The sequence below is a fragment of the Pelecanus crispus genome, chromosome 18, assembly GCF_030463565.1.
Source record: "Pelecanus crispus isolate bPelCri1 chromosome 18, bPelCri1.pri, whole genome shotgun sequence".
NCBI classification, from domain to species: domain Eukaryota; kingdom Metazoa; phylum Chordata; class Aves; order Pelecaniformes; family Pelecanidae; genus Pelecanus; species Pelecanus crispus.
The window spans coordinates 6,606,326-6,632,643 of NC_134660.1; the positions used below are offsets into that span (position 1 = coordinate 6,606,326).

General features: G+C 45.1%; 2 protein-coding genes across 2 annotated transcripts in view; one reads left to right on the forward strand and one right to left on the reverse strand.

Moving 5' to 3' along the window:
• Positions 1–20,059, forward strand: part of NSF (N-ethylmaleimide sensitive factor, vesicle fusing ATPase) — a 79,809-nt gene extending 59,750 nt beyond the window's left edge. The window contains 6 exon segments of the mRNA XM_075722612.1: positions 815–881; positions 1,076–1,155; positions 9,761–9,895; positions 10,710–10,823; positions 19,001–19,056; positions 19,659–20,059. Of these exon segments, the coding sequence (XP_075578727.1) occupies positions 815–881; positions 1,076–1,155; positions 9,761–9,895; positions 10,710–10,823; positions 19,001–19,056; positions 19,659–19,677 (471 nt within the window). The 3' untranslated portion in view covers positions 19,678–20,059.
• A 5,524-nt stretch (positions 20,060–25,583) lies between these two features.
• The window catches only part of WNT3 (Wnt family member 3), a 50,227-nt gene continuing 49,492 nt past the window's right edge, over positions 25,584–26,318 (reverse strand). The window contains exon 4 of the mRNA XM_075722701.1: positions 25,584–26,063. Within this exon, the coding sequence (XP_075578816.1) occupies positions 25,584–26,063 (480 nt within the window). The remainder of the gene's footprint in view (positions 26,064–26,318) is intronic.

A 26,318-nucleotide genomic window follows, 5' to 3' on the forward strand; every position in this document is an offset into this window, starting at 1 on the left:
GACCTCATCGCTCTCTACAACTACCTGACAGGAGGGGGCAGGGAGGGGGTGCTGGGCTCTTCTCCCAAGTAGTTAGCGATAGGACGAGAGGAAATGGGCTCAAGCTGCACCAGGGGAGGTTTAGGTTGGAAATTAGGAAAAATTTCTTTATGGAAAGGGTGGTCAAGCATTGGAACAGGCTGCCCAGAGAGGTGGGGGAGTCCCCATCCCTGGAAGTGTTCAAAAAACGGGCAGAGGTGGCACTTTGGGACATGGTTTAGTGGGCATGGTGGTGTTGGGTTGATGGTTGGACTGATGATCTTAGAGATCCTTTCCAACCTTAATGATTCCTAGTTTTTACTTTCATTAAAAAATAATCCAGCCACCAAGCCAGGAAACACGAAATTGCTACTCTCCCCTTAATTGGTTTAGTGTGGACTTGGTAGTGTTAGGTTAATGGTTGGACTGGATGATCTTAAAGGTCTTTTCCAACCTAAACGGTTCTATGATCCTATGATTATCAGTATTGCCCCAGCTCAAACAGCCAGGGGAACGGTGCCGTATTTTGTCCATTGCTTACAATTAAATGCAGGGCACCCGGCTTTTTTGCAAAATGTATGAGGTAAATGAACAAAACTGAGCTCTGAATTTGTTGAAATGGCAGTGTTTTATTAAATGCAGGTAGCGTTTAGTCTGTTGGTACTTATCTATCTTATTCTTTGTTTATTCCTCTAAATATTGCTGTGTTTAGCTAAAAACACATCAACAGGTCCTATCATGACTGTTGTAGTTTTGCTGCTGAGATCTAACAACGAGTCATTTTGCTGTTTTTTAGATCTTTGATGATGCATACAAGTCCCAACTCAGCTGTGTCGTTGTGGACGACATTGAGAGGCTTCTAGGTGAGTTAGGACAATGAGAGAGCGCTATGTCGTCTGCTGCGCAGAAATATCGAAATATTTGCAATATTGAAGTATTGCAAACTGGAAATGATCTGGAACCATTTACTTTGGGAGCCTTGAACTGGTTTTGATACAGTGAAGTGGCTTAAATGTGCATCTGCTTAGTGGGCATTAAAATGCATTTTTCATTTCAGATTATGTCCCAATTGGACCACGGTTCTCTAATCTGGTGTTGCAAGCCCTTCTTGTACTGCTAAAGAAGGCCCCCCCTCAGGTAAGAAAGTAATCGAGGGATGAGATGCCCTATTCCTGTAATAATTTTGACAGTGGAGAGCTTTGTGTCTTGCTGATAGCTGCTGTGCTGGCAGTGGTATTAGTGCTGTTGTCTCTGATTCAGTCAAGTTAATCCCAGCCTGCTGCTGTTCATTCAGTTAGACATTTCTAGGATAACCACAAAGGATTCAACTTTAATTATCTAATTACTTAAGGCTGAATCTTCTGCAGTTAGCCCTAGAAATACTGGCTAAGGAAATAAGTTTAACCTTCACCATGTAAAACTTAAAACATGCAAGCTGCCTGCTTTCTGATTAACTGAGGAACTGTTTAGTCCAAATCAGTCCCTGGCTCAACCAAGTGGTCCCTCCTTATTTAGAAATCAATTTCTAAGTAATGTATGGTTGTGGATGTCAGGGTTTTAATTTGTTCTTAACTTGAAATTATCAGGTGTTAATTACAATAGGTGAGGAAAGCTTAAGATCTTACATCTCATGCTGATCCTGTCTATTTGCGCTTTCTGGCTTGATGAGATTTAAGACCATCACAAGTGGTAATGTTTCTGAAGCTTGCACTGAATGAGACAAACAGGCAGAGACTCTTCTTTTTTATTTGCCATTTCTCCTGTCGTTCACTGGAATTTTGCTGTGTGTGAAAGTATCTGCATGAATAAATAACGTACTAACAGGAAAACCTTGAAAATTGGTGTCAGGAAAAAGCAGAGAAGCACAGCCTGGATGAACTCAATTTTTTTGTCATTTTTAATATCCTGGAAACAGTAACGTATGCGTGAGTGTTGTTTTCATTAGAGAGTTTGGTGAAAAGACCTTTCAAATATAGAACTTTGAACTAAATTGTAATGCCACAGGCCCTGAAGTTCCCCTTGTGACTGTCAACCTGGGAGAACAAAGGTTTTTCCCGGTAAGCTTTCTATGCCATGTTGAAGTCTCTAACATAAACTTGGATTCTGTTATCGCATACGTTGGAACAGAAAGGCTGCCTGTATGCAACAGCACAACCATTTTTGATTGTCATAATCTCATGTAATCGTTGACCTATTGCTGGGTATATCCACAGTACCAGGAAATGATTGTTCCCATAAATCAATAGGGGAAAATAGAACTTGATTTGGTTCAGTTGTCAAAGGAACTTAAAATATTAAATTGTCCATTTTATCATTGCATCCTCTGAATGTATTTTGCTATTTAGATGCACTTTTGTTGGCACCCGAGTCTCCCTGAAAGCAGGATGCAGGGCTTGAAGCTCTCAGATATTTGCCAAGTTTATGCATGTTGCTAGAGATTTGTACTTTGCAATGTTTGAAATGCCCTTGAGGCTGGAAGACTTTGGGTTGACAGCCAATATTACGGTGACTTAAGCCATAAATTGTTGGAGGGTAGAGAGAGAGTTTTCTGAGGAAATGTCACCGTTTGATTGATGACGTGGGGGTTTTTTTTTTTCTTTTTTTCTGTGTCCACTATTGGCTACTGTGGAAATAAGGACATTGGGTTAGACGGACCCTTTGGGCTGACCTTGTTTGGCAGTTCTGATGATAAGGTTCTTCCTAGCTTGTTTGTTTCTTGTGAGCTCCCTGTGATAGTCGTGGCATGTGAGGACTTTTTGCATTAGAAAAACAACAGTGCATAAGGGGTACACTCATGCAGGAAAAGGCCTTTTCTGCTGTGAATGTTTAGTGTGAAAAAGATTGAATTTGGGCATGGAGACTCTTGGGGTTTTTAAGCTCAAGTGAGGAATCCACGAGGGAGATAATACTGCCAGTTAATCAATGCCCTTCCAAGATCCCTGTGAGATGCCTAGTTCCCTTGGGGAGCAATTTATTTGGAAGTAATGGCTGGTTTCAGGGGGTTTGTTGTAATTTGAGATGCACATACATGCTTTAAATGTACATGAGTAGCATCAGTGGTACTAACCTGCTCCATGAGGTCAAGCCAACACGAATTTCTGTGGGATTGGAATCATGGTTTAGGCTCATTGCTTGTAAAAATGGAGCGTCCTGGGACATGCCAGGCATGTCCCTGTGCTGGGAGAAATCGTTGGCAAGATGCTGGGGAGCCGGTACCTGTTCTCCATTGCCATCAGGCTCTTTACCATTTCACTCGTCAGAGGGGCCCGAAATACGGAATTGATTTGAAAAGCTTCGAAACGGGAACAGCGAAGCGGTTGAAACGGCAAGCAAGGAGTGAGTGGGAAGTGGAGGGTGTGCTTCAGCAGCGCAGCTCTGCTGCTCCCATCTTTGTGGCCCAGATTATGTATTCACACGGTGTTGTCACATCACTTGCAGGGAGTATACTTAATGTGCAAGCAGCTTCCTACAATTACTGTAGGCTACGTGTGTAAGAGGAGCATTTCTGGGATGAAATCTTATTAATTATGCATTGAGGTATATGTCTCTGTTGAATTGGTTTATGAAAGCTGCTTCCGAGACTCCCCTCTTCCTGTTGAGGCTGTATTATTTTAACATCGTGGGGAAAGGGCAAATACTTGAAGTTTCTGGTTTTCTGGGCTTTCTGGCTTGTTTGTACTTTGCAGAAGTTTTGAGAGTAAACATGTTAGACTTTAAAGAAACTGGAAACATCTCTGAGTTTGCTTTAAATTCCTGGTCACAGCTCATGCTTGCTAGTTCCACTTAGCAATGCTTAAATAGTGGTATCTATTACTACTAGTTCCAGAAGACTGGAAAACACTGCATTTTGTTTAGCATCTTTCTTTAAACCAATTAAAAAGCTTTTCTAAAATGGATTGAAGAGGAGAAAATAAACCATGTTCTCTTGGGTCTTTATTTCAATCAAGTTTCCCTGTGTTGTGCAGGAGAAGAGACTGGGGGGGGGATAGAAAGACTGAAAAGGACTGTCGCAGCAGGGAGCCAAGCGGGAGAAAAGGACTTCTCTGAGAACTAAGCAGCAGCAACTCCGAAAGCCGAAGCTGCTTCATCTACATGCAGAGTCACACAAGGCATGGAGACACTCACCAGCCCCACAGAGGTTTCACATGTGCTTCCCTGCTGGTTCCTGTGAAAAGCTAACAATCGGCTCAAAGGGTGAAAGACCATTGCAGCATCCCCGCGCTAAGCTGGACGTACAATTTGTGCAGTGTTATGAAATGTCTGGCTTAGCGAGATGCTCTCGACCACTCTTGTGGATGCCCTTCCACTGCTCCCAGAGGCCCCCAGCCCCTTTCCTCTCCAGGGCACTGGAGGCTCTTGCCGATTTATGAAAGTTGATGGGGGAAAGGGGGAAATAATCTCCTTGTTTCATATAATCCCAGATGCATTCCTGATTCCATGTCACTTGGTGTGAATTGGAAACAACTCCAATCAATAGTGACGTTACCTTTATACTCGTAGACCTGGGGAATTGTGTTTTCTCCCATTACATGTGAAGAATTGTTGATGCCCCAAAACACACGCGTAAAAATATACAAGGGTCCAAAGTTGAGTGAGCAGCTGGTGGGTGACCGGGAGAGGCACTTTGGTATCCACCGATACTTGGTTATAGCATAGTTCAAGCTCCCCTCAACTCCCCTTGCCTAGGGCTGGTTAGATTTGCTGAAATTCTGTAATTTGAGACTCTACTGACATGTTGAGACTCCATTTGCTTGTAGCAGAGTGTATGTAATTCTTTTATGTTCTAGTTTGTCTTCGGTAGTCAATGCAATAACGTGGTGCCCGTTAGGAAGCGAATGCTGTGTTACAAGAATCAGTCTCATAATGCTTGAAGATGGAGTCGTTTAAAACTACTTCCTCTCTTGATCTTTGAGCCCCGTAGTTCTCTGCATGACCGTATCCTTCCTTCGGATAAAATCCCCGTAGTGGAGAGGTGAAAGCTGGGGTTATGCCACTTCTGGAAGGCAGCAGGGCAAGACATGCACCTCTGCTGGGTATCCCCCATCAGTACAGAGGGACCTTGGGCTCCAAACTGAGGCCCTTTGTTGCCTAAAAATGGGCAGGAGGAATCCAGACTTGAGTGACATGCCTGTATCTAATCTGTTGATGGAAGAACTAGCCCTGGAACCGCCCTGGTAAGGAGTCTGACACCAAATGATCTGGAGCTCTTAAAAAGCCAAGTTCCTCCTTGCTTGGTAGTTACTCTTCTGTTAGGCCTGATTTTTGGAAGTTCAGCTTGAATCCCGATCTTCTGTGGGCTGAACACGTGGCACGTTGCTTTTGCAATGGCTGCTGTAGAAATTGAGGAACCAAAATGTGAGTATTTCTGCAAACGGGGGCACTTTGCACGTCACAATAGCGAGAGTAAAAACCCAGTGCTGTCCTGTGGTGTTGTCACTGCAGAGTACCTGGCTGAGGGCAGCTCTTTCCATTTGGCTTGATGGCTTTTCATGCTTTTGTGGTAATGCCTGGGGCAAAACATTTCTGACTTGTAGGTTTTCCACTTGTTTGCTGAGCAAGTTGCCTGAAACTTTGAAAAGTACAAGGGCCTCCTGACACTTCATTTTCTTTTAGTAATTGATACAGCAGAGATTATGCTTGTTTTACGGTAACTGGTTTTCCAGTGGGTCAAGTTTAAAGGTAGCAAGTTGAAGCGCATAGCTTCTTTTGAAGAAAGCAGGGAAAAAAATCAGTATGTTTTGGGTGGAGCTTTAAAAACTTTTAAGCACTGTTTTGCAGAGTAGCCATCTGTTCTGAGGAGTTTTCAGCCGTTCAGTCGTCAGTGGGTCAGGGTCCTGAGCATGGCTCCTAACAGAGGTAGCGAAAACTTGCCGATGGGTCTGACCGCTCCCAACTTGTCCTCTTGCTTTGGAACCTCGTTAAGCTTTTGCCATTCTTAGTGGTGTGCTTGCTTCAGTTCAGCTGAACTGTATGGTTAAAGCAAACATGCTTTTGTTCAGTTTAAAACTGCTGCTTGATAATTTCATGTAGTGCTCCCTAGGCTTTATTCTGAGAAACAGCGGTTTTCCCCCCATCTCCTCTACACCACCTATGATTTTGTAGCCCTCTCTGTTTACCCCCCATCAATTTACCAAGAGTATTTAGGGAAGTTATTCCATATTTGTGACCATCTCCATTGCTTTCCTCTGATTTCTCCAACTCAGTGACGTATTTGCAATTGTATTTGAAATGGCTAGGATTGCATAGTGTGTTAAAGAGCACCCTGGATTCATACGGTAGAATAATGACTTTTGTTTTACCCTTCTCCCATTCTGAAAATGTCTGAGCGTTTGCATTTTGAGTAAGGTTTAGCACTGAGCTGGTGTTTTCACAGAACTTGCCACAGTGACTGATTGCAGTGGCTTTCCTAAACGGTAATGAGTAATTTAGAGTCATTTTTGTGTGTGTAGTAATTGTCCCCTGGCCTGATTTACAGCAAGTTTGGGATTCATCTGACTCAATGTGGCTGTCAGCGGTTTGGTTTTCTACGACTGAACTAGTTGTTTGGAAAATAGTTTGCTGTATGAGTCCAGAGCGTAGGCAGCTTTTCTGGGAGGAGGTACGTGTCATCTGGGCTCCATTAACTAAGAAAGAAAGGCAGAGAATGAGATCATATGTGCACACCTGAAGTTACAGGAGGTAAAACTCACCTCACTAATTACACTTCTGTGTGGCTTACGTCCTTTCCTGGTGAGACCTTTTAGTCTCTGATGAAACCCCAGGTTAGGCTCCATTTTTATTATAATCAAGCATGGACTTCATCAATGTAGAAGTTGCTCAGGTAGCATCCTTCAAGCAAGGATCCTGCAATTTGTTATTCCCTTGACTGACGTCCTATCTGCTGTGCCAGGCTCTGTACACATGCTGTTAGCTATATTTTGGGAACAGATACTGCCTTGCTGGCTGCAGTTGAGTGTTTTTTTTCCCCCTAAAATGCTCATAGTTCATGGGAAAGTGTTATTAACACAATCACTTACCAAAGCTATTCTGGATTTTGAGAGTTACATACAATAATAAACAGTTTTTTAAAAGAATTGCTACAGCTTGTAGAGCAGATCGGTCTTGGTGGTACAGCATTGCACGGATTTGTGCTTGCGAGAGGGGGTTGGTGCGTGTTTCGGAGGTCTCAGTTCCGTTCAAGAGTCTGTCTTTGGCTTCCTTTACCCTAGTACCTTACCTGTATAATAAGAAAACTGTTTGAAGGTGCCTAACAGCATGCATATGACTTGTTACAATTTTTTCAATAAGGTAGCAGAAATTCTCCTTATAGGTCTTATACTTTTTACTGAGTTATAGCATATATAATATCAGATATATCACCATTATTTATGAATTGAACAAAAACTCACTGAGGACGGTGTGTTGAGGAAACATGGAGCAACCGTGAAAGCAAAGTAAATGAGAATCAAGATGAAATTTTCTCAATCGAATCTGCTGATAATCCCTGTCTCTGTGTTCTGAAGATTTTAAGCGTGCATCAGTTCTTCTGTCACATGTGCTGTTATCCCAAGTATAGCTTAGCAAGTTGAAAGCACCTTTTAACCTTGTCCTTGGGTGGTGACTTCAGAGCAAACGTCAGGGGTGTTTGTACCACGCTTCTGTGGTTCGCGAGCAGGGAATGGTTCAGGAGTTCTTGGGGGGCTCACTTCACACAGCTTCCAAGCCTGTGTTTAAAATCTGTTTTACCAACCCCTTCCAAAGATGAAGACGGCTGAAATTTTGTCTTCACATAGGCAAAAAGCTTTTCTGTTGCCGAGCGTCATTTCTTTTTCTTGGCCTATTAAGTGCTTTAGCTGAAAATGAGCACCTGACGGGGCTTTCTGAATTCCTTGTAGGAGAGGATATCAAATGCCGTTCACTTACTCTCCACTGAGTGCACTGTTTTTTCATCTTTGCATGCAAGATCTTGCCGCATTGCTCAGATTTGGCTCAAACTTGTAAAATGCTATTTTCTTGGCCTTGCTACGCAGTGACCAACAAAAAAGAAACAAATAGCGTGCAATTGTGAAGGCGTGGACATGCAGAACATAGTGGAAGCAGCAGCCTACAGAACAGTTGTATTTATGCGTTCTGCGGGCATCGTGTGCCCTTCTCAAGGCTACCTACGGACATTTCCAGACACTCAGACCTTTTTCTGCTCGCTGTGTGCCGCCAGCAGGCGAGTTTTGCCTGGTAACAAAGCATTCCCTGCTCCCAGTGCAGTTTGAAACCTGGCATTTCTGTCGTCAGTTCAGGAATTGGCTGCTTTTCCCCATGAAATTGCCCGGCAGGTTTCGGAGGATTTCCCCCTGTGAGGAGGTGACCCAGCTGGTGCGCGTGGTGCCTCCTGAGGTGTGCGCAGAAGGGTGAGCGCAGCGTTTCCCTGCCAGAGCCTTTGCGTGAAGCTCCTGACCTGGGGCATGCTCTGGTTTCAGCCTGCCAGGCATTACTCCCTTCTGCTGTCTTCGGCTACAAACAAGCTTGAAGTGAGCACTTGAGTTTGTTACCAGTGCTGGTGCTTTCTTGTTGTCCATCACCCAAAGCAGGAGTGTAATCCGTTCGAACGCAAAAAGTCAGTGAATACAATGGCACTCGGGGGAAAAATAACAAATGCTGCAAAGATGCATCATCTTCATCAGATGTATTAAGTTTAAATAGGTTTTCATCCTTTGTCAAAGGAATGCAAAGCACTTACGAAATTAATTCTGGCTGCTCTGTGGGGATAATTTTTAGGTTTTTGTTTGTTTTGGTCTTTTTTTTTTTATGATGTTGAACAGAGTTTTGTGTCACGAGGTTGAAACGTAGAACTCTAGTCTTTGTCTCTGAGCGTCAGCTAAACTTCTGTACAGCAAATGAGGAGGAAGCTTGGCCAGGCAGGCCTCTCCTCAGCCCGTGGGTTCCTTCTGTACTGAATTGGAAAAGGGACTTTTCCCTTGATTATGATCACAGCTCGTAATCCCAACAGCTCCTTCCGTCAGCCCACGTTTGTCAGTGTCTGAACACTGCATGGTAAAAATCAAATAGCAATGAAATGGCATTTGCAAGAAGAACTAACAAGAGTTGATTTTTACTGGCAGTTGATGTTTTCCATTCATTGCTCTATTATTTATAAACCCTGTTATTGCTCAGGCCAACTTGGAATTGGTGTGTGCACTGTCGGTTTGAACTCGGAGGCTGCCAGATGTGGTACTGTCCTTTTATACGACCACGCTGGCAATGGGAAGTCTTACGAACTTAGGGCAACCTCCGCTCTTAAAGCGTGAGCTGTAAAACCATTGGAACTGTCTGTAGAGTGGCAGAGAATTCACTGTACCCACAGGATTTCTAAAGACAGGCTGTTCCCCTGAGAAGTCATCTGTAATTCAGCTTTTGGGAGTAGGGGTTTGCTCATGCTTTTAAATGTAATGAGGATTCAGCTATTTATAATGATGAATTTAGAAGGAAAGGTAAGGTAGGAAAGCTGTGAGTATGGGTGGGTCTTCTGTGTACCGTAATTTTTGGACCACATTGGTGGCATTGCTCTGACTTCTGAAATCTGGTCCTAGTCTTGTATGGTTGATGTTGACTACTTCAATTACTGACAAATTTAATCCTATTAATTTTATTTTAAGTGGTATTTTTACATGGTCATTTTCCATTTTTCATTTGTAGTTAGCTGAAACTTCCTAAGGCTGGTTCTTCTCTTGGTTTTTCTTTCTTGACACGTATCCCATTGTGTGGACAGGGTCGCAAGCTTCTAATCATTGGAACCACCAGTCGCAAAGATGTCCTGCAGGAAATGGAAATGCTGAATGCTTTCAGCACTACAATTCATGTGCCCAACATTGCAACAGGGGAGCAGCTGATGGAGGCTTTGGAGGTGAGAAAAAGTTCGAGGATGACAAACAAGCTCAAAATTTCCTGGAAATGAGTGATTTTGCAGTAGCTCTGCATTTGGGAACACTGTCCCGCTTAACATTATGTCATAACGTAACAGTTCTAAGGCTTCTCCAAATTACTTTTTCATACAATAAATTAAGGCAAAATGAGAGAACGGTAGACCTAGGGAAAACGCTTGTGGAGCGGATTGAAAGATTCCGAGGGCATGGAAGTGGGTAATGAATATAATTGGGACACTTAAACTGAATGTGCCTGGAGGGTGCCAGGCTCTCAGGAATTGGAACAGCATCAAATGAAGGCATTTGGTGCTGAAGAGATTATAGGTTCTTTATTAATTCGTGCCCGTAAAGGCTTCTTATTCTATGCCATAGTGGAAATTGTAGTGAATATTGAAGGCTGTTAAAAAACTGAACAGGCAAATCTTTTTGTGCAAACTTGCAAAATTGTCACAATGATACTGTCACCAAAGCCTGAAAGACACAGCCACTCTTGCAGCAGTTTTGAAAACTTATTGTAGCTTGAGCCACTGTGTTCCTTCTGGACTCTAACCGGAGAAAACCTAGAATGCATCAAAAGAGAGAATCATTAACTGTTCGATTAGAGATGTTACGAAAGGAACCATTATGGAATAAAAGAATCTGAGTGTTTTACCTTGTCTACATATATTGCAACAAATTTTCCTTCTAAGCTAGAAAATGCTTTCTAGCTTCTCTGTCCCTTTTTCCTGAGTTAGGTAGCATTATTCCTACTGACAGTCTGCTGTTGTTGATTTTTTTTTTTTCTTTCCCCCCCAGCTCCTGGGTAGCTTCAAAGACAAGGAACGTAGCACTATTGCACAGAATGTCAAAGGGAAGCCTGTCTGGATTGGTATCAAGAAGCTGCTGATGCTGATAGAAATGTCATTACAGGTAAGAATGTTTCTGGTCCAGGAAGGACTGGGGTAAATGGGGCAGTGTTAGAGGTTCCCACTTCTCTGCAGACTCCTACTTTAGCTGTGTGGTAGGAGCTTTTGAATCGGTTTAATTGAGAAAAGAGCTACGGTGAGAAGAAATTTTCTGAACAAAGAAATCACCAGGTCTTGGTCCACGGAGAGATCTTTAAAAACCACAGTGCCTTATAGGCTGTTTAGAGCTGCACTTCAGAGAAGAGCATCTGGCAACTGGAGGGATTGGATTAACTTACCTTTCATGAAATTTCTTCTCTACACCCAGCACGTTAAGATTGCAGATAGCAATCACTTAGGATTTTTTTTTTTTTTTTTTTTTTTTTTTTTAAAGAAAAAGGTGCCTGTGCAGGTGTATGTGCTCTTTCCCTGAAGAAGATAAATCTGTCAGGCTGTTCAGCTGCTCTTCTCTTTATTTTCCACTTTCAGCACTTTAAAGAAAATAATTGCAGAGGGTAGAAATATGTAGCTCTTAACCCTCCCCCGCACCCATCATCTATGCCTGCAAGCCAGCCATCAAGCTTGTGCTCGACAGTATATGCACGCTAAAAATGAGAGGGTGTAGCATGCAGCCCTAATCCTCTGCGGCTGACATTTCAGCGCCCTTCGGAGTCCTTCCCCCCCCTCGCACACACTCTCTTTTCACATCAAATGGATTTAGTGCAGCTGAGTGAACTGTCCTTAGATCTTCCTAGGAGAGGCTGAGCATAAGCTAAGAGGCATGTAGTTTAGCAGCATATAAGTCATGTATCCCTCTGTTCACTATTCACAATTCTGTTAAAACTTGCACAGCACTAAGGATATGCTCTGACTGGATGTCACCTCAGGGAATAAAGTCATTTATCTAGATTACTTTTTCCTCTTCTTCCTTGGCTTTTAATTCCATACCTACAGGCAAGTCAGTAAGTCATTGCTCACATGTATTAAATGTATTTAAGGGGCGCAGGCCTTCAGGGACTGCCTGGCTCTGTTGCAGTCCATTTCACTTAGCCTTGACAATGGATTCCTTCTTCTGACACAGGACGTTTTCTGTTGCTGCTTTGACCTTAAGTGTTGGTGCTTTTCAGAACTGAAGGTGAAGGTTATGTAAATTATGGGCAGTTCTGAATCCGGAGCATGGGTGGAAATGCCTTGCTCACAGCATCGCCCCATGGCCGCACACCTATGGTGCTGTAGACAGGGAGTCTTCACGCTGCCCTAGGCTGTGCAGACGGGTAGACTGGTCTTGTGCATTTTTTTTTTAACCAGAGTACCGTTTTGTAGATGAGTCCATGACCAATCGGGCAGGGAGAAAACAGGCACAACTGTGACTCTGTGCCATTTCTGACAAATTGAAGAAGTGTAAAATGAAGGGCTGCTGCAGTTGATACAGATGATTGATAATCCACCTTTGCTACTATACGTGGATGGCTGGTAGCAAGGTGACTTAACGTCAGTTGAGGTAATTGTGTAATAGCCTAGGTAATAGCATATGGAAGCTAAATATGAAGAAGTTCTTTTCCAAAAGGTCTGAGGTCTTTACATGACTCCATCTGCTGAACTGCTATAAATACAGGAAAGCAACGCAGGCTCTCACTAAATAGGAGAACACTCGTATCTGAATGCATTGAAAGACCACAGTGATGTGGAATTTCGCTAGCTTTTGCAGGAAAGCAGAATTTCACCAAATGAGAAGTCCAAAACTAGTTCTTTTTTTCACTGAGCTGGACCACAGCTCTTCAGAAAGATATTTGAATCTGAAATCCCTTAAAAATTCCAAGTGATGGATGAAATTTCTCAAAATTCAGCTGATTAGATCCCATGGTGAATGAATTCTTTGCCAAAAATGTGCACCTAGTTTCTTTCTTTGCAGTCATTGAATCTAACTGTGGTTTTTGTTTTATTAGACTAGTAAACCCAATATATGCTATAGGTGGATATTCGTAAGCTGTTCAAATGCCTTTCAGTTTATTTCAGACTAAAGTCTTGCTGAACCAGTCTCTCAATATCAAAATCCTTTCCTGGAGTACCATGAACCACTGCATTGCCCTGGTATCTTGGGTTGCTTTGTTACCTTGCTTACGAGCCTTGTAAACCCACACTTTTTGGCAGCTTATTTTCCCTCAAACTATGTTTATTGCTATTCCTGGCCTTCTTTAATGTTGAACTACTCATATTTAGTGTTACATACTTTGGTCATCTTGTGTACACTGAGTGTCCTGGAATGATGTTATGTTCTTGTTCAAAAGAAGTCTTTGATGAATAGATACACTCATGATTTTCCACGTGAATCCAAAAAAGTTGAGTTTTGAAGTATCCTTGGCTGCAGTACATGGACCACCTCTCAGTGCTATCAGGTGCCGTGCTAGCTTCACCCTGCCCTGATGCTGCAACCCTACCCTGGGGTGTTCCTGGATACGTGAGCCGCCTCTTTCCATAGCTGTGGGGCTGGTTCCTTCTGCTTATTTTCCCTGCCTCTCTTGTTGCTTTTGGACCTTGCTGGCAACACTCCAAAAAGCAAGGTCTGTCTTCTTCTTGGAGCAGGAACCTGAATGAGCCAGGCAGCTTTCCAGAAAGCCCCTTTTTGCACCTCCAGTATTTCCTGATTTGGTAACTTCTGTTTAGCATAAATAAAACTTAAGTTAGTCTAAGCTGTTTGTCTGTAATGTATTTTAACTTACATGGGAACTTATTTCGAAAGGTCATCATATAATATTGCCTATATTATTTTAAACTAAACGCTGCATCTGGACATACTAAGAGTTTGGATTTTAGGACAGGTTTACAGGAGTACTGTACTACCCAAGGGCATGCACATCTTGGTGGAGTATCTCCTCTTCTCTGGACTGAAGATTAATGAATTCTCTTCAGTTGCCTTTTTTCCTAAGGACTCCCAGGCATGTCCTGGGGATACTGCATTACCTAGAAAGGAACAGCCATTTTCTTGCCACCTGTCTGACCTGTGTCACAGAGTCAGTCTCTGCACTGTTCTCCTAGAAAGTCTTTCATCCAGTTTGACAGCAGCATTTCTCCTTTCACGGGACTCTACGGGGTCTGTTCAAGAGTCCTGAACCTGCTGCCTCTTTGCACCCTATTGACACCATCTTCTGCTCCTTCCAGGGCAGATCAACCTTCTGGTTTTGTGTCTGTGTTTTTTAATAAGCTATTTGATCAAGTTGGCCTCTTTGTTGCCTTTCAGCTTCCTGCGTTAGTCTTTTGGACAAGATATTGTGTCTGCAGATAAATGCTGTTCCTCCAAAAGAGTCTGTAGAAACTGCATCAGTACAGATTATGGACAAAGTGTCTTACCATGGCCGCTTTCTTATGTCCAAGTGAAAAGGGGTGGGGAGGCAGTGTCTTTGATCTGGGAAACAGAACACTGGCACCGGCAAGTTTGAATTTCAGCTGGTGGCACTCATACAAATTTTCTAGGAATTAAGAGATTTGTTTGCATGTATCCATCTCGGATCATGTTGGTTTTTTTAACAGAACTACATGATTGGTCCTTTGTTGTTATTTCCCGACTGTGATGACTTTTCTGTGGTTTCCTAAGGTTTCACCAGCGTCCTGGCAACAGGACCATCTTTACAGGTAGATAATACTCTTGGTCCCTGTGTCAGCCAGTGAGATAAGTAATCTTGGAATAAGCCAGGCCTTTTGACTGTTGTGTGTGACATTCTCTTTCTGTCGGCTTTGGGCTGATGGCCAGCAATCATGCCTTGCTCCATCTCGGTGTTCATGGTTCCTTGGGTCAATCTGAGATGTGAAAGATTCTCTGTTTACTGAGTAAATTGTCTGGTTTTGTGGTCTCTGCAAAAAGTGTTTTGACTCTTTGCCCACTGTTTCATGCAACAGACTGTTGGTGGCGTGCTTGGCAGCATAAACATTTGTATGGATTTTGCCTTTGGCCCTCAGCAGTGATTCTGTACGGAGTGCAAGTGCTTAAGTAGTGAGCTGCTGTTCCTCTAACCATCAAACTGCCTTTCACTGGTTTGCCTGATTTGCAGAACACTTAAGATCTTAGAATCACAGAATCATTCTTACTGGAAAGGACCTCAGGACATCATCTAATCCAGTTCAGCCCTTCGGAAAGCATATGTGTAGATGATTACAGACATCTCACCACCCTCTTCAACATTTACATTTGAAGGGAGCCAGGCCTTTCTAGGACAACAGGAATGGATGAAGTTTGGGTTTTGGACTGTTGCCAGCAAGGTCCACTTCTTGGCAACACATAGCCCAACTCTTCTAGCTTTCTCATGGAGAATCTGACTCTGAGTTTGGACCATATATGAGAAATCAAATCTGAGGATTTTGTGGACTGACACTTGAGTAACTCCTCTGAAGAAGTCCTTTCAGAACTAGATGTCTTTACTGCCAGTATCTATAAAAATGCCACGTGTCTTATCTGAGAAGGCCAGGAATCCTTCTCAGATGCACTTTTCTAGTCATGGTCAAAGACCAAATGTATTTTGTCCTTTTCCTCAAATCCCTTTCTTTTATGGGCTGTCTGAAGCTTGTTGAGAGTGTGTGTACTGGTAATTCTTTTTGCTTAAGCTTGGCCTTGGCAGCTATGGTTCCCAGGCTTGCTTTGGCTCTCCATGTAACTTGAGGTTTCAGCCGCTTTTGAACCTCCTGTCCAGGACCTGCAGTAGATTGCGCTTCATCTAGCTCGCCGTGCAGGTGGTATCTGGTTCTCTAGGGTAAACTGTATGTGACCCTCTTCTCTTTGGGTGAATGTCACGGAGAGTAGGAAGGTACTAAACAGACACACTCTGCTAATTGCACCCATAGCAATTTTTTCATCTTTGTCTAGTCCAACCCCCTGCTCTGACCCAGCACAGTCAACTAGAACAGCTTGCTCAGGGCCATGTCCGGTTGGGTCTTGAATACCTCCAAGGACGGAGGTTCCATAACCTCCATGGGCAGTCCTAATAGTGTGTGATCACCCTTGCAATGAAAAGCTTTCTCTTCTGTTTACATGGAACTACATTTCAATTTGTGCCTGTGACCTCCTGCCCTGTCAATGGGCACCACTCAGAAGAGTGTCTCTCTCTTCTTTACTCTGTCCCATCAGGTATTTGTACACATTGGTAAGAGTCACCCTTCCCGCCCCAATCCTGAGGCTTCTCTGCTCCAGACTAAACAATCTTACCTCTCACAGCCTCTCTTTGTATGACAGATGCTCAAGACCTTTAATCATCCTTGTGACCCTTTGCTGGACTCTTTCTGGTATGTCACTGTTCCCTTGTACTGGGGAGCCCTGAACTGGACACTGTCCTGCAGGTGTGGTACCACCGAGAAGAGGGGAAGAATCATCTCCCTTGATCTGGTAGCAGTGTTCCCCCTAACGAAGCCCAGGATGTTGTTGGCCATCTTTGCTGCAAGGGCCCGTTGCTGGTTCACGTTCAACTTGTCCTCCAGGACCCTCTGGTCCTTTTCTGCAAAGTCACTTTCCAGCCACTTGTCCTCCAGCCTGTACTGGTGCTTGGGGTTATTCCTGCCTAGGTGGAAAACTTTGCTTTTCCCTTTGCTTAACTGCAAGATATTTGTGTCGGTCTGTATCTCATCCAGCTGAGGTGTCTCTGAATGACAGCACCATCATGAAGTGCATGAAACACACCTCCCAGTTCTATGTCATCTGCAAACTTGCTGAGGGTGCCCTCTGTCCCTAAATCCTGTTTGTTAATAAAGAGGTTAAACAATATTGGCTCCCATTATGGATGCCTAGCATATACCTAGTGACTGGCCTCCAACCGGACTTTATGCCACTGATCACAACCCTTTGAGCTCAGCAGTTTAACCAGTTTTCAGTCCATTGCACTGTCCCAGTTATTTAGTCTGTACTTCTATGTAAATGACACTTTGTGTGGCCACCTGGAGTTGTGGTCACGCCTTTATCAAGTGCTAGCCATTCTGGAAACATCAAGAAGTATAGGAAGGAGAGGTGGATGAGTGGTCATAGGACTGTAGGATAAATGAGGTCATAAGGGACCTCAAGATGTCATCTAGTCCAACCTCCTGCTTCAGCAGGATCAGCCACATGGTCAGACCAGAGTCCTTTGGATGGGAAAGATCCGAGACCCTTTGCCAGGTGAGAGTCACAGGCTTAGCCTTATAGTGTGAATTACAGGTGTGGCTTCCCCCAGAGAAAGAGGACTTCCAAGTAATCAGTGTTCAGCGTGTGTGGCCCATGTGCACATACTGCTACCCCAATTGTATTCAGCCTTTCTGATAGAATCATAGAATCATGGAATCATTTAGGTTGGAAAAGACCTTTAAGGTCATCAAGTCCAACTGTAAACATAACACTGCCAAGTCCGCCACTAAACCACGTCCCTAAGCACCACATCTACAGGTAGAAATGGGAGAACTGAAATAGTGACAGGTGTGCTTTCCCTTTGTAGCCAAGCGTGGACTGGGAGAGATTGTGGAGAAGATTTAGGCTAGAGGGATACTGCAGACACCATCTTTCTGGTCTCCAATTATGTGGCACAGCAGTCCCTCTTGTAGTTCCTGTGCACTATGCATTACATTTCAAGCACTGCTTTAGGTGACGGGGTAGCCTTTTTTTCCTTCTGGGATCCTGAACATTACCAGTATTCCTCTGCATGTTAAAAACCCAACTTAATAGCTCAGTGATCCTCAGTAAGTTGCTTTAAATCATCTCGTTCCAGTGGATTTATGTTTCTGATCTAAAAATAGTTCAGTAGTTGGTATTGAGGTATTGGCCTTGCTGACATATTTCAAAGTGATAGGAGGTTATACTTTTTTAAGCTTTTTCTTAGCACATGGCAGAAATTCTCATTGGCTGTTTCTTCCCTGCCTACATCATTGGTAAGACAGCTGTTGGGGTTTTTTGTGTTGTATCTTCTTCCAAGCTGTTTTTAAAGACATTTGTGTTGCCCTCAAATGCAGTGGTCGTGGTTTTAAATAGATGGCTTGTTCACATCTGGAATTGGTGGAAGTTTTCCTTTAGGAATATAAAACATGGTAGAGGAGTTCAGGGGCCCTTGTTCTGCCTCTTTGGTGGGAGGCCAGAGCACATGCTGAAACTTTGCTTCCCCCTTCGAAGGATAAGTCCCAGTTTTATGTTTTAATAGAGCACTTGCCTGTTTATTACCAAGTGGGTCATAGAGCTGGGATTCTTACAACCGGTCAGCTTCATAGTACCATTTACTGAATGTCTTCAGAACGAACCCACTGTATTTTTGGCAGTGTGTTAAAGATACAAGACGTTGATGAAGATTACAGAATGAACAGAAGTTGGAGTTTCTAGGCCAAATGAACTGTTGCAATACAACACAAAGAAACTCTGAGAAACAACGGTCTCCAATTTCCAAATGTTTACTGTTCTAACACATTGTATCTTGGTGTAGGCATGGCAATTTGCCTAGTCTTTTACTTTGGAGTGCAACAAGCCCATGCGTCAGCACAACTTACACAGAAGTTGTGTCTTCCGATGGCAGCCTGAGCCTCTGTCTCCTTAGTAGCCTTTCCTCCACTTCCCTGTTGTCTCTGTCTCAGTGTTCGGGCAGAGGCAGGACGGATCCTTAGGGGCTGTTCCTGGTTGATGGAGCCACAGCACAAGTTGGTACTGCGAGTTCTGGAAGGCTTTTGCGGTGATTCAGCTTTCCCTTATGTGCTAACCCACCACACACAGCTCCTCTCCTCTGATGCTTTGCTGCTGCAGCAGTAAGGGGGAAGGAAGACAGAGGAAAATTGAGGGCATCTTCAGTCCCTTCTGCTCCTGACTCTTAATTTGCTGCCCCAGCTCTGGAAAGGGGGAGATAGAAGCAGAGGCAGAGTGGGCCTGGCTTGTACAGAGAACTTGGCAGTGTGGGATGAAGCTGGTGCACAGACTGCCGTCAAAACAGAAGTACCTGGTAGAAATGCTTGTGCATGTTTCCAGTCTGGCTCATCTCCTAGCCATGTGAGCACGCTAAGCTTGTGCTAATCAGTTTTTTCTCTTGGTGCAGTGCTGTATCTGCACTACTTAGCTGCAGAACTTCTGGACAAGCAGGCTGGTCTCTGGCCAGGCCAATGCATTGGCAAAGCAAACACACGCACGCATCTCCAGCTATCTTTGTGGCCTCATTTTCCTGTCGTGCTACTTGGAAGATTGCATCGCATTAATGGAGATCTGTTTTGTTTGGTGTTTAGATGGATCCTGAGTATCGGGTGAAAAAATTCTTGGCTCTTCTGAGAGAAGAAGGAACGTAAGTACTTTTATTTTAAAGCATTGTTTAAAATTCTCTTCTCCACTGAGAAACAAGGATCTCTTTGAGGGGAAACTGCAGTGTAGTTGTTGGCCCCTCCTATATTTACAGACTGTATATCAGATCAGTTCTCCTTACAGCTATATGCCGGTTGTTTTGGGAGGGGGGGAGGTCCTGAAGACTTTTTGAGAAGCTGCATGCCTGAATTATCTGCTTTTCTTAATTTACCTGTGACTTGAAAATTTAAATGAGATATTGGACCACAACTTAGCTTTCTTTAACTAAAGTAAATCAGAAGAGACTCTGCTAGAGTTCAGATCCAGCTGTTTATCTAAAATCTGGAACTTTGATTTCTTGTATTTCTCCTGTCTGAGAGAAGGATGTCCTACTCTTTCCCCTGTAGGTATCACAGGGAATAGTTGAGCCCAGTCTTGACAGTGGCATCTCCTAGAAAATGACTTTCTAATACATGTAGGGCAGTACCTGTGCTGGGGAAACTCACAACAGTATCCATCCTGGCTACATGTGAGTGGGTTCCAGTGTGTGCTTGATGCTTTTGTACATGTGCATGCTTTCTTGATGGATTTGGCTTCTTTTGCAAGAGTTCCTTCCCTAGACTGAAGGTGGACCAAGTGCAAGATCAACAGCTGGAAAAGTGACCAACCTGGAGAATATACACTGGGATCTTTACTCTTCCGTGTTCAACACGCTGGACAAAGCAAAATGCTCCCCTGTTTCCAAGAACCCGATGTGGAATCTGCATGTTTAGTGCAATACAGTATCTTTACTCTTCGTCTTTAATATACTGATGTCATGTGGAAGTGTCTTCTAGAACACTGTGCTTCTGTCTCTGTGCAGGCGAGGCTGCGTTCTCATTTGATTTTGGCATGGGGGAAACGTCCTGTAAGTTTTGAAGCTAACGCTCACCTTGTGTCCAGCATCCAGTTGCTACGATAGGAAAGAAATCCTGGTTTCTAGTAAGACCTGACAGTCTGTAGTGAAGGCATGTGTTATCCTGATCTGATGAACGCTTTCTTGTTACGTCATCCTATGCCTCATTGAACATTGAGCCAGGCCGATAACCTAAACACAGTGCCCACGATAATTCAGCTCCAGAATTGCCGAAATTGCTAATACCTGCTTTCTTTTATACCCAGGTATTTTGTGGCCCAATGAGAGAGACTGGCTAGTGGCATTAGGGACTGGAAGAAGGCAGGGAGGTATGTTGATCAGAGTAGAGGAATCTTCCAAATCCAGTATTTAAGGCATCGAAGCTTGTTGTTAATTCAACAGCAGTTTTAGAGATACTGATTCCAGCCTGAAAGCTCCTCACGAGTGCAATGTAGATGGCAGCTTTGGTATTAGCCAGCCTCATTATATCCTTTTTCTCTGCCGTGTTACCAAAAGTTGAAATTCCTCGTTAGAGACAGAGAGGAAGCCGAGCTCTGCAGATGCACGAGATGTGTATTGCCATGTTTTTGCACTGAAATAAAGGAATGTATCAAACTTCGCTATGTGGTCCTTCCCCCGTAGTCATCTCACGTCAATGAGATGCTGTTGACGACGACTGCATGAGGCTACTCCCCTCTGGTTCTTTGGCTCCACTTGTTTAACAAGGTTCATGGAACATACCTCAATTTGGTGGGGCATGAAATCAAAGCCATTTATGAGATCTTAGTCAGTGTAGCTTCCTAAACTTGACCAGACACGCTACTAAGGGCTAGTAGCTTGTAGCCAAGGCGGTGTTCCCGGGGAAGGAGGGTGCTTCACGTTCTTTCAGGCCCAAAGGTGAAGGTACTGTAGTCCTTAGTGCATACTTAGAGCAGTCGGAGTATTTTAGTCACTTCACTCTGGTTTCTTTTCCTTTGGCAGTGCTGTTGTATTGTGATAACATTGCGAGTCCCAGTGGTTATTATTCCCTCTCATTTTGTGTACGAACTTGTGAATTTATTTGTTCCTTTCTTTCCTCTGCTAGTCCTAGTGACAGCAGCACACATTAACTTATATTTCAGAGTAAATGATGTAAACCTTATTGTGTCTTTGTCCAGAACTATATTGATGAATAAATATCTGGTTTAATTGCACATTCAATGGATTCAATAAAAAGCACAACTACTTGTGATGATCTGGGAGACATCTGTGTCGTTGGTGCTGGTCAAACAGAGGTGTGTATATAGAGTGCTGATGTACAGCATGAAGATAACAAAACTATTTCCAGGCTGCTGATAGCCAGAGGGATGCTCAGTTTGTACCTAAGCATGGATGGATTGAATACATCCCCAGCCTGGGTAGCTTGACCACGGGTAGTCTTAAAGGAGTTGGCTGAGAAGACCTCCGGTCCAGCCCTTTCTAGACTCTTCTGGACGTTGCAGTGCCGCTGAAGCCCCAAAGATAGAATCATAGAATCATTTAGGTTGGAAAAGACCTTTAAGATCATCCAGTCCAACCATTAACCTACACTACCAAGTCCACCGCTAATCATTTAAGGGTAGAGTAGCAATTCCGTGTTTCCTGGCTTGGTGACTGGATTATTTTTTAATGAAAGTAAAAACTAGGAATCATTAAGGTTGGAAAGGATCTCTAAGATCATCAGTCCAACCATCAACCCAACACCACCATGCCCACTAAACCATGTCCCAAAGTGCCACATCTGCCCGTTTTTTGAACACTTCCAGGGATGGGGACTCCCCCACCTCTCTGGGCAGCCTGGTCCAATGCTTGACCACCCTTTCCATGAAGACATGTTTCCTAATTTCCAACCTAAACCTCCCCTGGCGCAGCTTGAGCCCATTTCCTCTCATCCTATCGCTAACTACATGGGAGAAGAGACCAACACCCACCTCCCTGCCCCCTCCTTTCAGGCAGTTGTAGAGAGCGATGAGGTCTCCCCTCGGCCTCCTCTTCTCCAGGCTGAACACCCCCAGCTCCCTCAGCCGCTCCCCACCAGCCCTGTGCTCCAGACCCTTCCCCAGCTCCGTTGCCCTTCTCTGGACACGCTCCAGCACCCCAATGTCCTTCTTGTGCTGAGGGGCCCAAAACTGGACACAGCATTCCAGGTGCGGCCTCACCAGCACCGAGTACAGGGGCACAATCACCTCCCTGCTCCTGCTGGCCACACTATTCCTGATACAAGCCAGGATGCTGCTGGCCTTCTTGGCCACCTGGGCACACTGCTGGCTCATGTGCAGTGCGTGTGTGAGTTGGGTGTATCGCACTTGAAGAAGGACATGTTGGAAAACCAGAACGAACTGTTGGGTATGGCCTCCCACCCGTTCCAGCCTATTCTGAGATCTCCGTCCAAGAAGTTTCCTGCAGGCGGCAGAAGAAAATGACTCCCGGCACCCCCTTCCCACCACATTTTCTCTGTGACGCGCTGCCTGGGCAAGAGTGGCTTTGTAGTGAGAACTGTAGTAGTTTAAACGGTTCTCCATCCCCTTCCTTACCCTGCTGCTGCTTTTTCCTGAACCTTCCAGAAATGCAACTGTCTCAAAAGCTGAGTTGTTAATCGAAGACAAAATACATTTGAAAGTGTTGGGGTGGGGTTTGGGGGGAGGATGGAGTTCTGGGGAGAAAGGCTTGGGATGATGGCAGACCCGCGGATCGCTTCCACTCGTAAAGCCGTTAAGCTCAACGCGCTCCGTGAGGGCAGGGCGCTCGGTTCTCTGGATCGCTGGCAACGCATCGGTGGTGTTCGCGTGACTTCGAAGGCGTCGCTGCCGCCATCCCGTGGGACATGGCGCCGGCAGAAGCGTGCCGTCTCCAGCGTGCGGCGAATCGTTCACGCGCATTCGTGCCGCAAGGCGGCAAGTGTCATTGCTTTGTGTATAAATTGGGGAGCGGTGTAGGAGTATAGAATGATTTTCTTTTTTTTTTTTTTTTTTTTTACCCTTCAGACAGGTATATTTGAGGGCCAGTGCTGTGGAAAATTGTGTGCACTTAAAAGCATGGTTAATGTATGGGAGATGTTGCGGAAACACCCACAAAATGATTAATGGACAGGAGAAGATGTTTTTATATGAGAAAATTGGGATCTCGGTCTGTCCAAACCATCCAAAGGTGATTCGGTGACAGCCTGCAAGTACATTGGTGGGGGCAGAATATGAAGTCTAAAGCCTGTTTTAATCTGGTACTCTCATGTTGTATGCACAGCGTGAGATGGCACTCTATAAATAAAAATCTTAGCATTCAGCTGTAAAATCTCCTATATTTGCTACGTTTTCCCATCATCGTCTTGCATTCCTGTGACTGTCGCTGTGCGTAAGTAGCTGGATGACGACCCAGCGCTCCCGTAGATGTCATTCAGCAGGACTTAAAGGACCTTCAGAGGCAAACCACACAAGCTAGCGAGTGCATAGTTTTGGTTTTTTACCTTCTCTTTAATGACGTACCACAAAAAAATGCAAGTTGAAATATATTTTTCTCCAAATATATATATTTATATAATATATAATCTTAGTTAACTCAAGTATATACATTGTATAATAAATAATGCTTATAAAAAGAGAAATTTTCTGAATATAAAATAAAAAAAAATCGACCTCTACAACTTTATACAAAACTTTGGATACAGCAGATTGATGGAAAAAGATCTTCCATTCAGTGCTAGAATACCTGGCTACAGTAAAATAATTACAAGGCAATAAATGTTCTATTTAATATTAAATACCTTTTCTTGATTAAAAACCAACCAACCAAACAAAAAAGGGATTTTGCTTAAAGTCAGGTACTTAGAGTCTTTGCAGACACGGAGTTTAATATATACTTTTAAATAGAATGCATATCAGAAGACGGCTTATTTCCAAATCGGGGAGCTTTCTTAGAGCTCTCCTGCGATCTTTAATTTTAGAAAGCCAATGCTTCTCAGGCTGCGCGAATCCGGGAGCTCTTCATCGTGCTCTACAGAGGAAGGACTGAGAATTTTGCTCTGATTCTCTCCAGCCGCAGGTTTGAGTGACGGGGCCATGTTCTGTGCTCCATACAAGGGGTCTTTCACCCATTTTATTGCTCTTTGCAGTACGGCTCTTCCCCATGGACAAAGTGTGTGGAGCAGAAGACACAGCTTTAATGGTTTAGACGTATTTCTGTGTTAAATCACTGATGCGTGAGAAGTGGCATTGGAACATGGTTATTTGTCGTCATCATCTGTGGAGGAGTCCACCAGGACAGAGAGAATATTTATTTTTTTAATTTCAAGGGTCAATGCGCCATGAAAATGTAATCCCAAAATGAGGGGGCGTGTGGTCAAGGAGGGGGGTGGGGAGCAGGTGGAGGGACAAATGCTGATTTTTCTGCACGGAGGTGGGTCATGGGATGTGTGTGGCCACGCCTGGGGCCCAAATCCCTGCTAAAGGTAGGGAGCCTCTGTGGACCCCTCATGGGCGAGTTGCTAACTCAAGAAATCCTATGGGAAGGGTCTGCCTGGGGCTGTGCTGTTGGCTAAAGGTCTCCCTTCCCCAGCTGCCCTTGCCGCTCTCTTGCGGGATGAAGTGGTGTGAACAAGTCTGTCTGGTGGGGGAAGGCTGACGGGCAGGCTTGGACGGAAATTCCTTCTTCCGCGCTCCTGGCTCCCTGTCCATTGCTGATGCTCATGGGCGGGTACCCTGCCCCCAGGGACTCTCTGAGCTCGCTCTGGGATACGAAGTCATGCAAGGGAATGCTTAGTAAATGGCTGCATCGGCCGGATGGATCTGCCCAGGTCCTTACAACTCTCTCTCGGGCCGCTGCACGGCAGGGAGGCTGCTGGAGCGGTGGTGCGTCCCCGTGCACGGGCTGGCAGCCGCGCCACGTGCGATCTGCTCTCATCCTGGGCCAGATGCTGGAGGAGCCGCTCGGCTCTGCCGTCCTCCTCAGGGGGTTTACAGGAGATGATCCGGGGCTGTGGGGAGTTCAGAGGGCAAAGGGGTGAAAGGAGAGGCTGGCTGCAAGGCTGGGTTCGCGTGCTCAAGCAGGTTTGTTCCTCCAACATCGTCTCCTCGGAGCAGGAAGGAAAGAGCCCGGCTGGTGTGGGGAGTTGGCTCCTTTCCTCCTCCTCCTCACACCTGCTGAGACCAGGGAGCCTGTACGTGCTCGGCTTTCCCTCTGTAAAATTCATTTCCACCTGAAACCCCCGTATTGGCATCTGCACGGGCCAGACCTCTGGAGGAGGACGGAGCTGGAAGCTCTGCGCGTGCCAGGCTAGCCGCACGCTGGCTGGTGTGGCCGCGCCTCGCGTGGACCTCTGCTGTCCCTGCTTCTCCCCAGACACCGTCATGCCAACCAGCCCGAGAGAAGTCAGCAGACCAGCGATCTGACGTGTCTGCGGCGCCAGCTCTAGCCTTGGACTGCCTTGTGTGGGTGAGATGCCGAGAGCCTTCTCCGCAGCGCTGGTGCCGGCTGTGTGAGGGTGTCTGCCCTGACCAAGGGCATTCGGAATGTTTTATGCCATCCTCTGAAGTGTGAGGCCACCATGTGGGGGCTGATCGCAGGGTTGACGGACCCCTTGGCCCTGCTCTGGAGCAACCTCCCATCAGTTGGAGACCTACCTGCGCTTACTTGCAGGTGTGGACGTCGTAGACGCGTACGCACTCCTGGCAGCTCACGTAGCAGCACCAGTGGAAGATGCAGTGACACTTCTCCTTCCGTTTCTCAGTCCTGGTGTTGTGGCCACGACCGCAGCACAGCAGGTCGCAGCCGTCAATCCCGTGGGAGGTGACGTTACATGTTCTGTCCCTTGTCCCAAAGGAGCCCGTCTCTGGGTTGGGCTCGCAAAAATTGGGGGAGTTCTCGTAGTAGACCAGATCCCGCTCCGTCGGTGGCTTGAAAAGAGCGTACTTGGCCCTAAGAGTTTCTACCCATCCCCGAGATTCTCGGTGCTTTTCAACCACCATCTCAGAGGCGCTGTCGTATTTATCCTTCAGGTAGTCACCGATTGCCCGGAAATCGGGCTGGGCCCACCAGCAGGTCTTGACCTCGCAGCTTCCCGAGAGACCGTGGCACTTGCACTTCAGGTGCATGTGATCCAGGATGGTCTGTCCGGGGGAGAGAAAACAAGGCGGTCAGCGGCAGCTGATGATGCCCAGCGGTTGCTTTCCATCACCCGCCTTTGCTACCTGGATTTAAATGGCTAATCTGAGCTCGGTCTGGAAAGCGTCGGCTAGTTGTAAACGCATGGGAGCTTTGGCGTGTGGCAGAAACAGCTCTAGATGGAGACGTCACACTGGAAAAGCATGACTGAGATGGGCGGCTGCTCTAATCATCTACCCAATCCACTCCAATCTAATCCA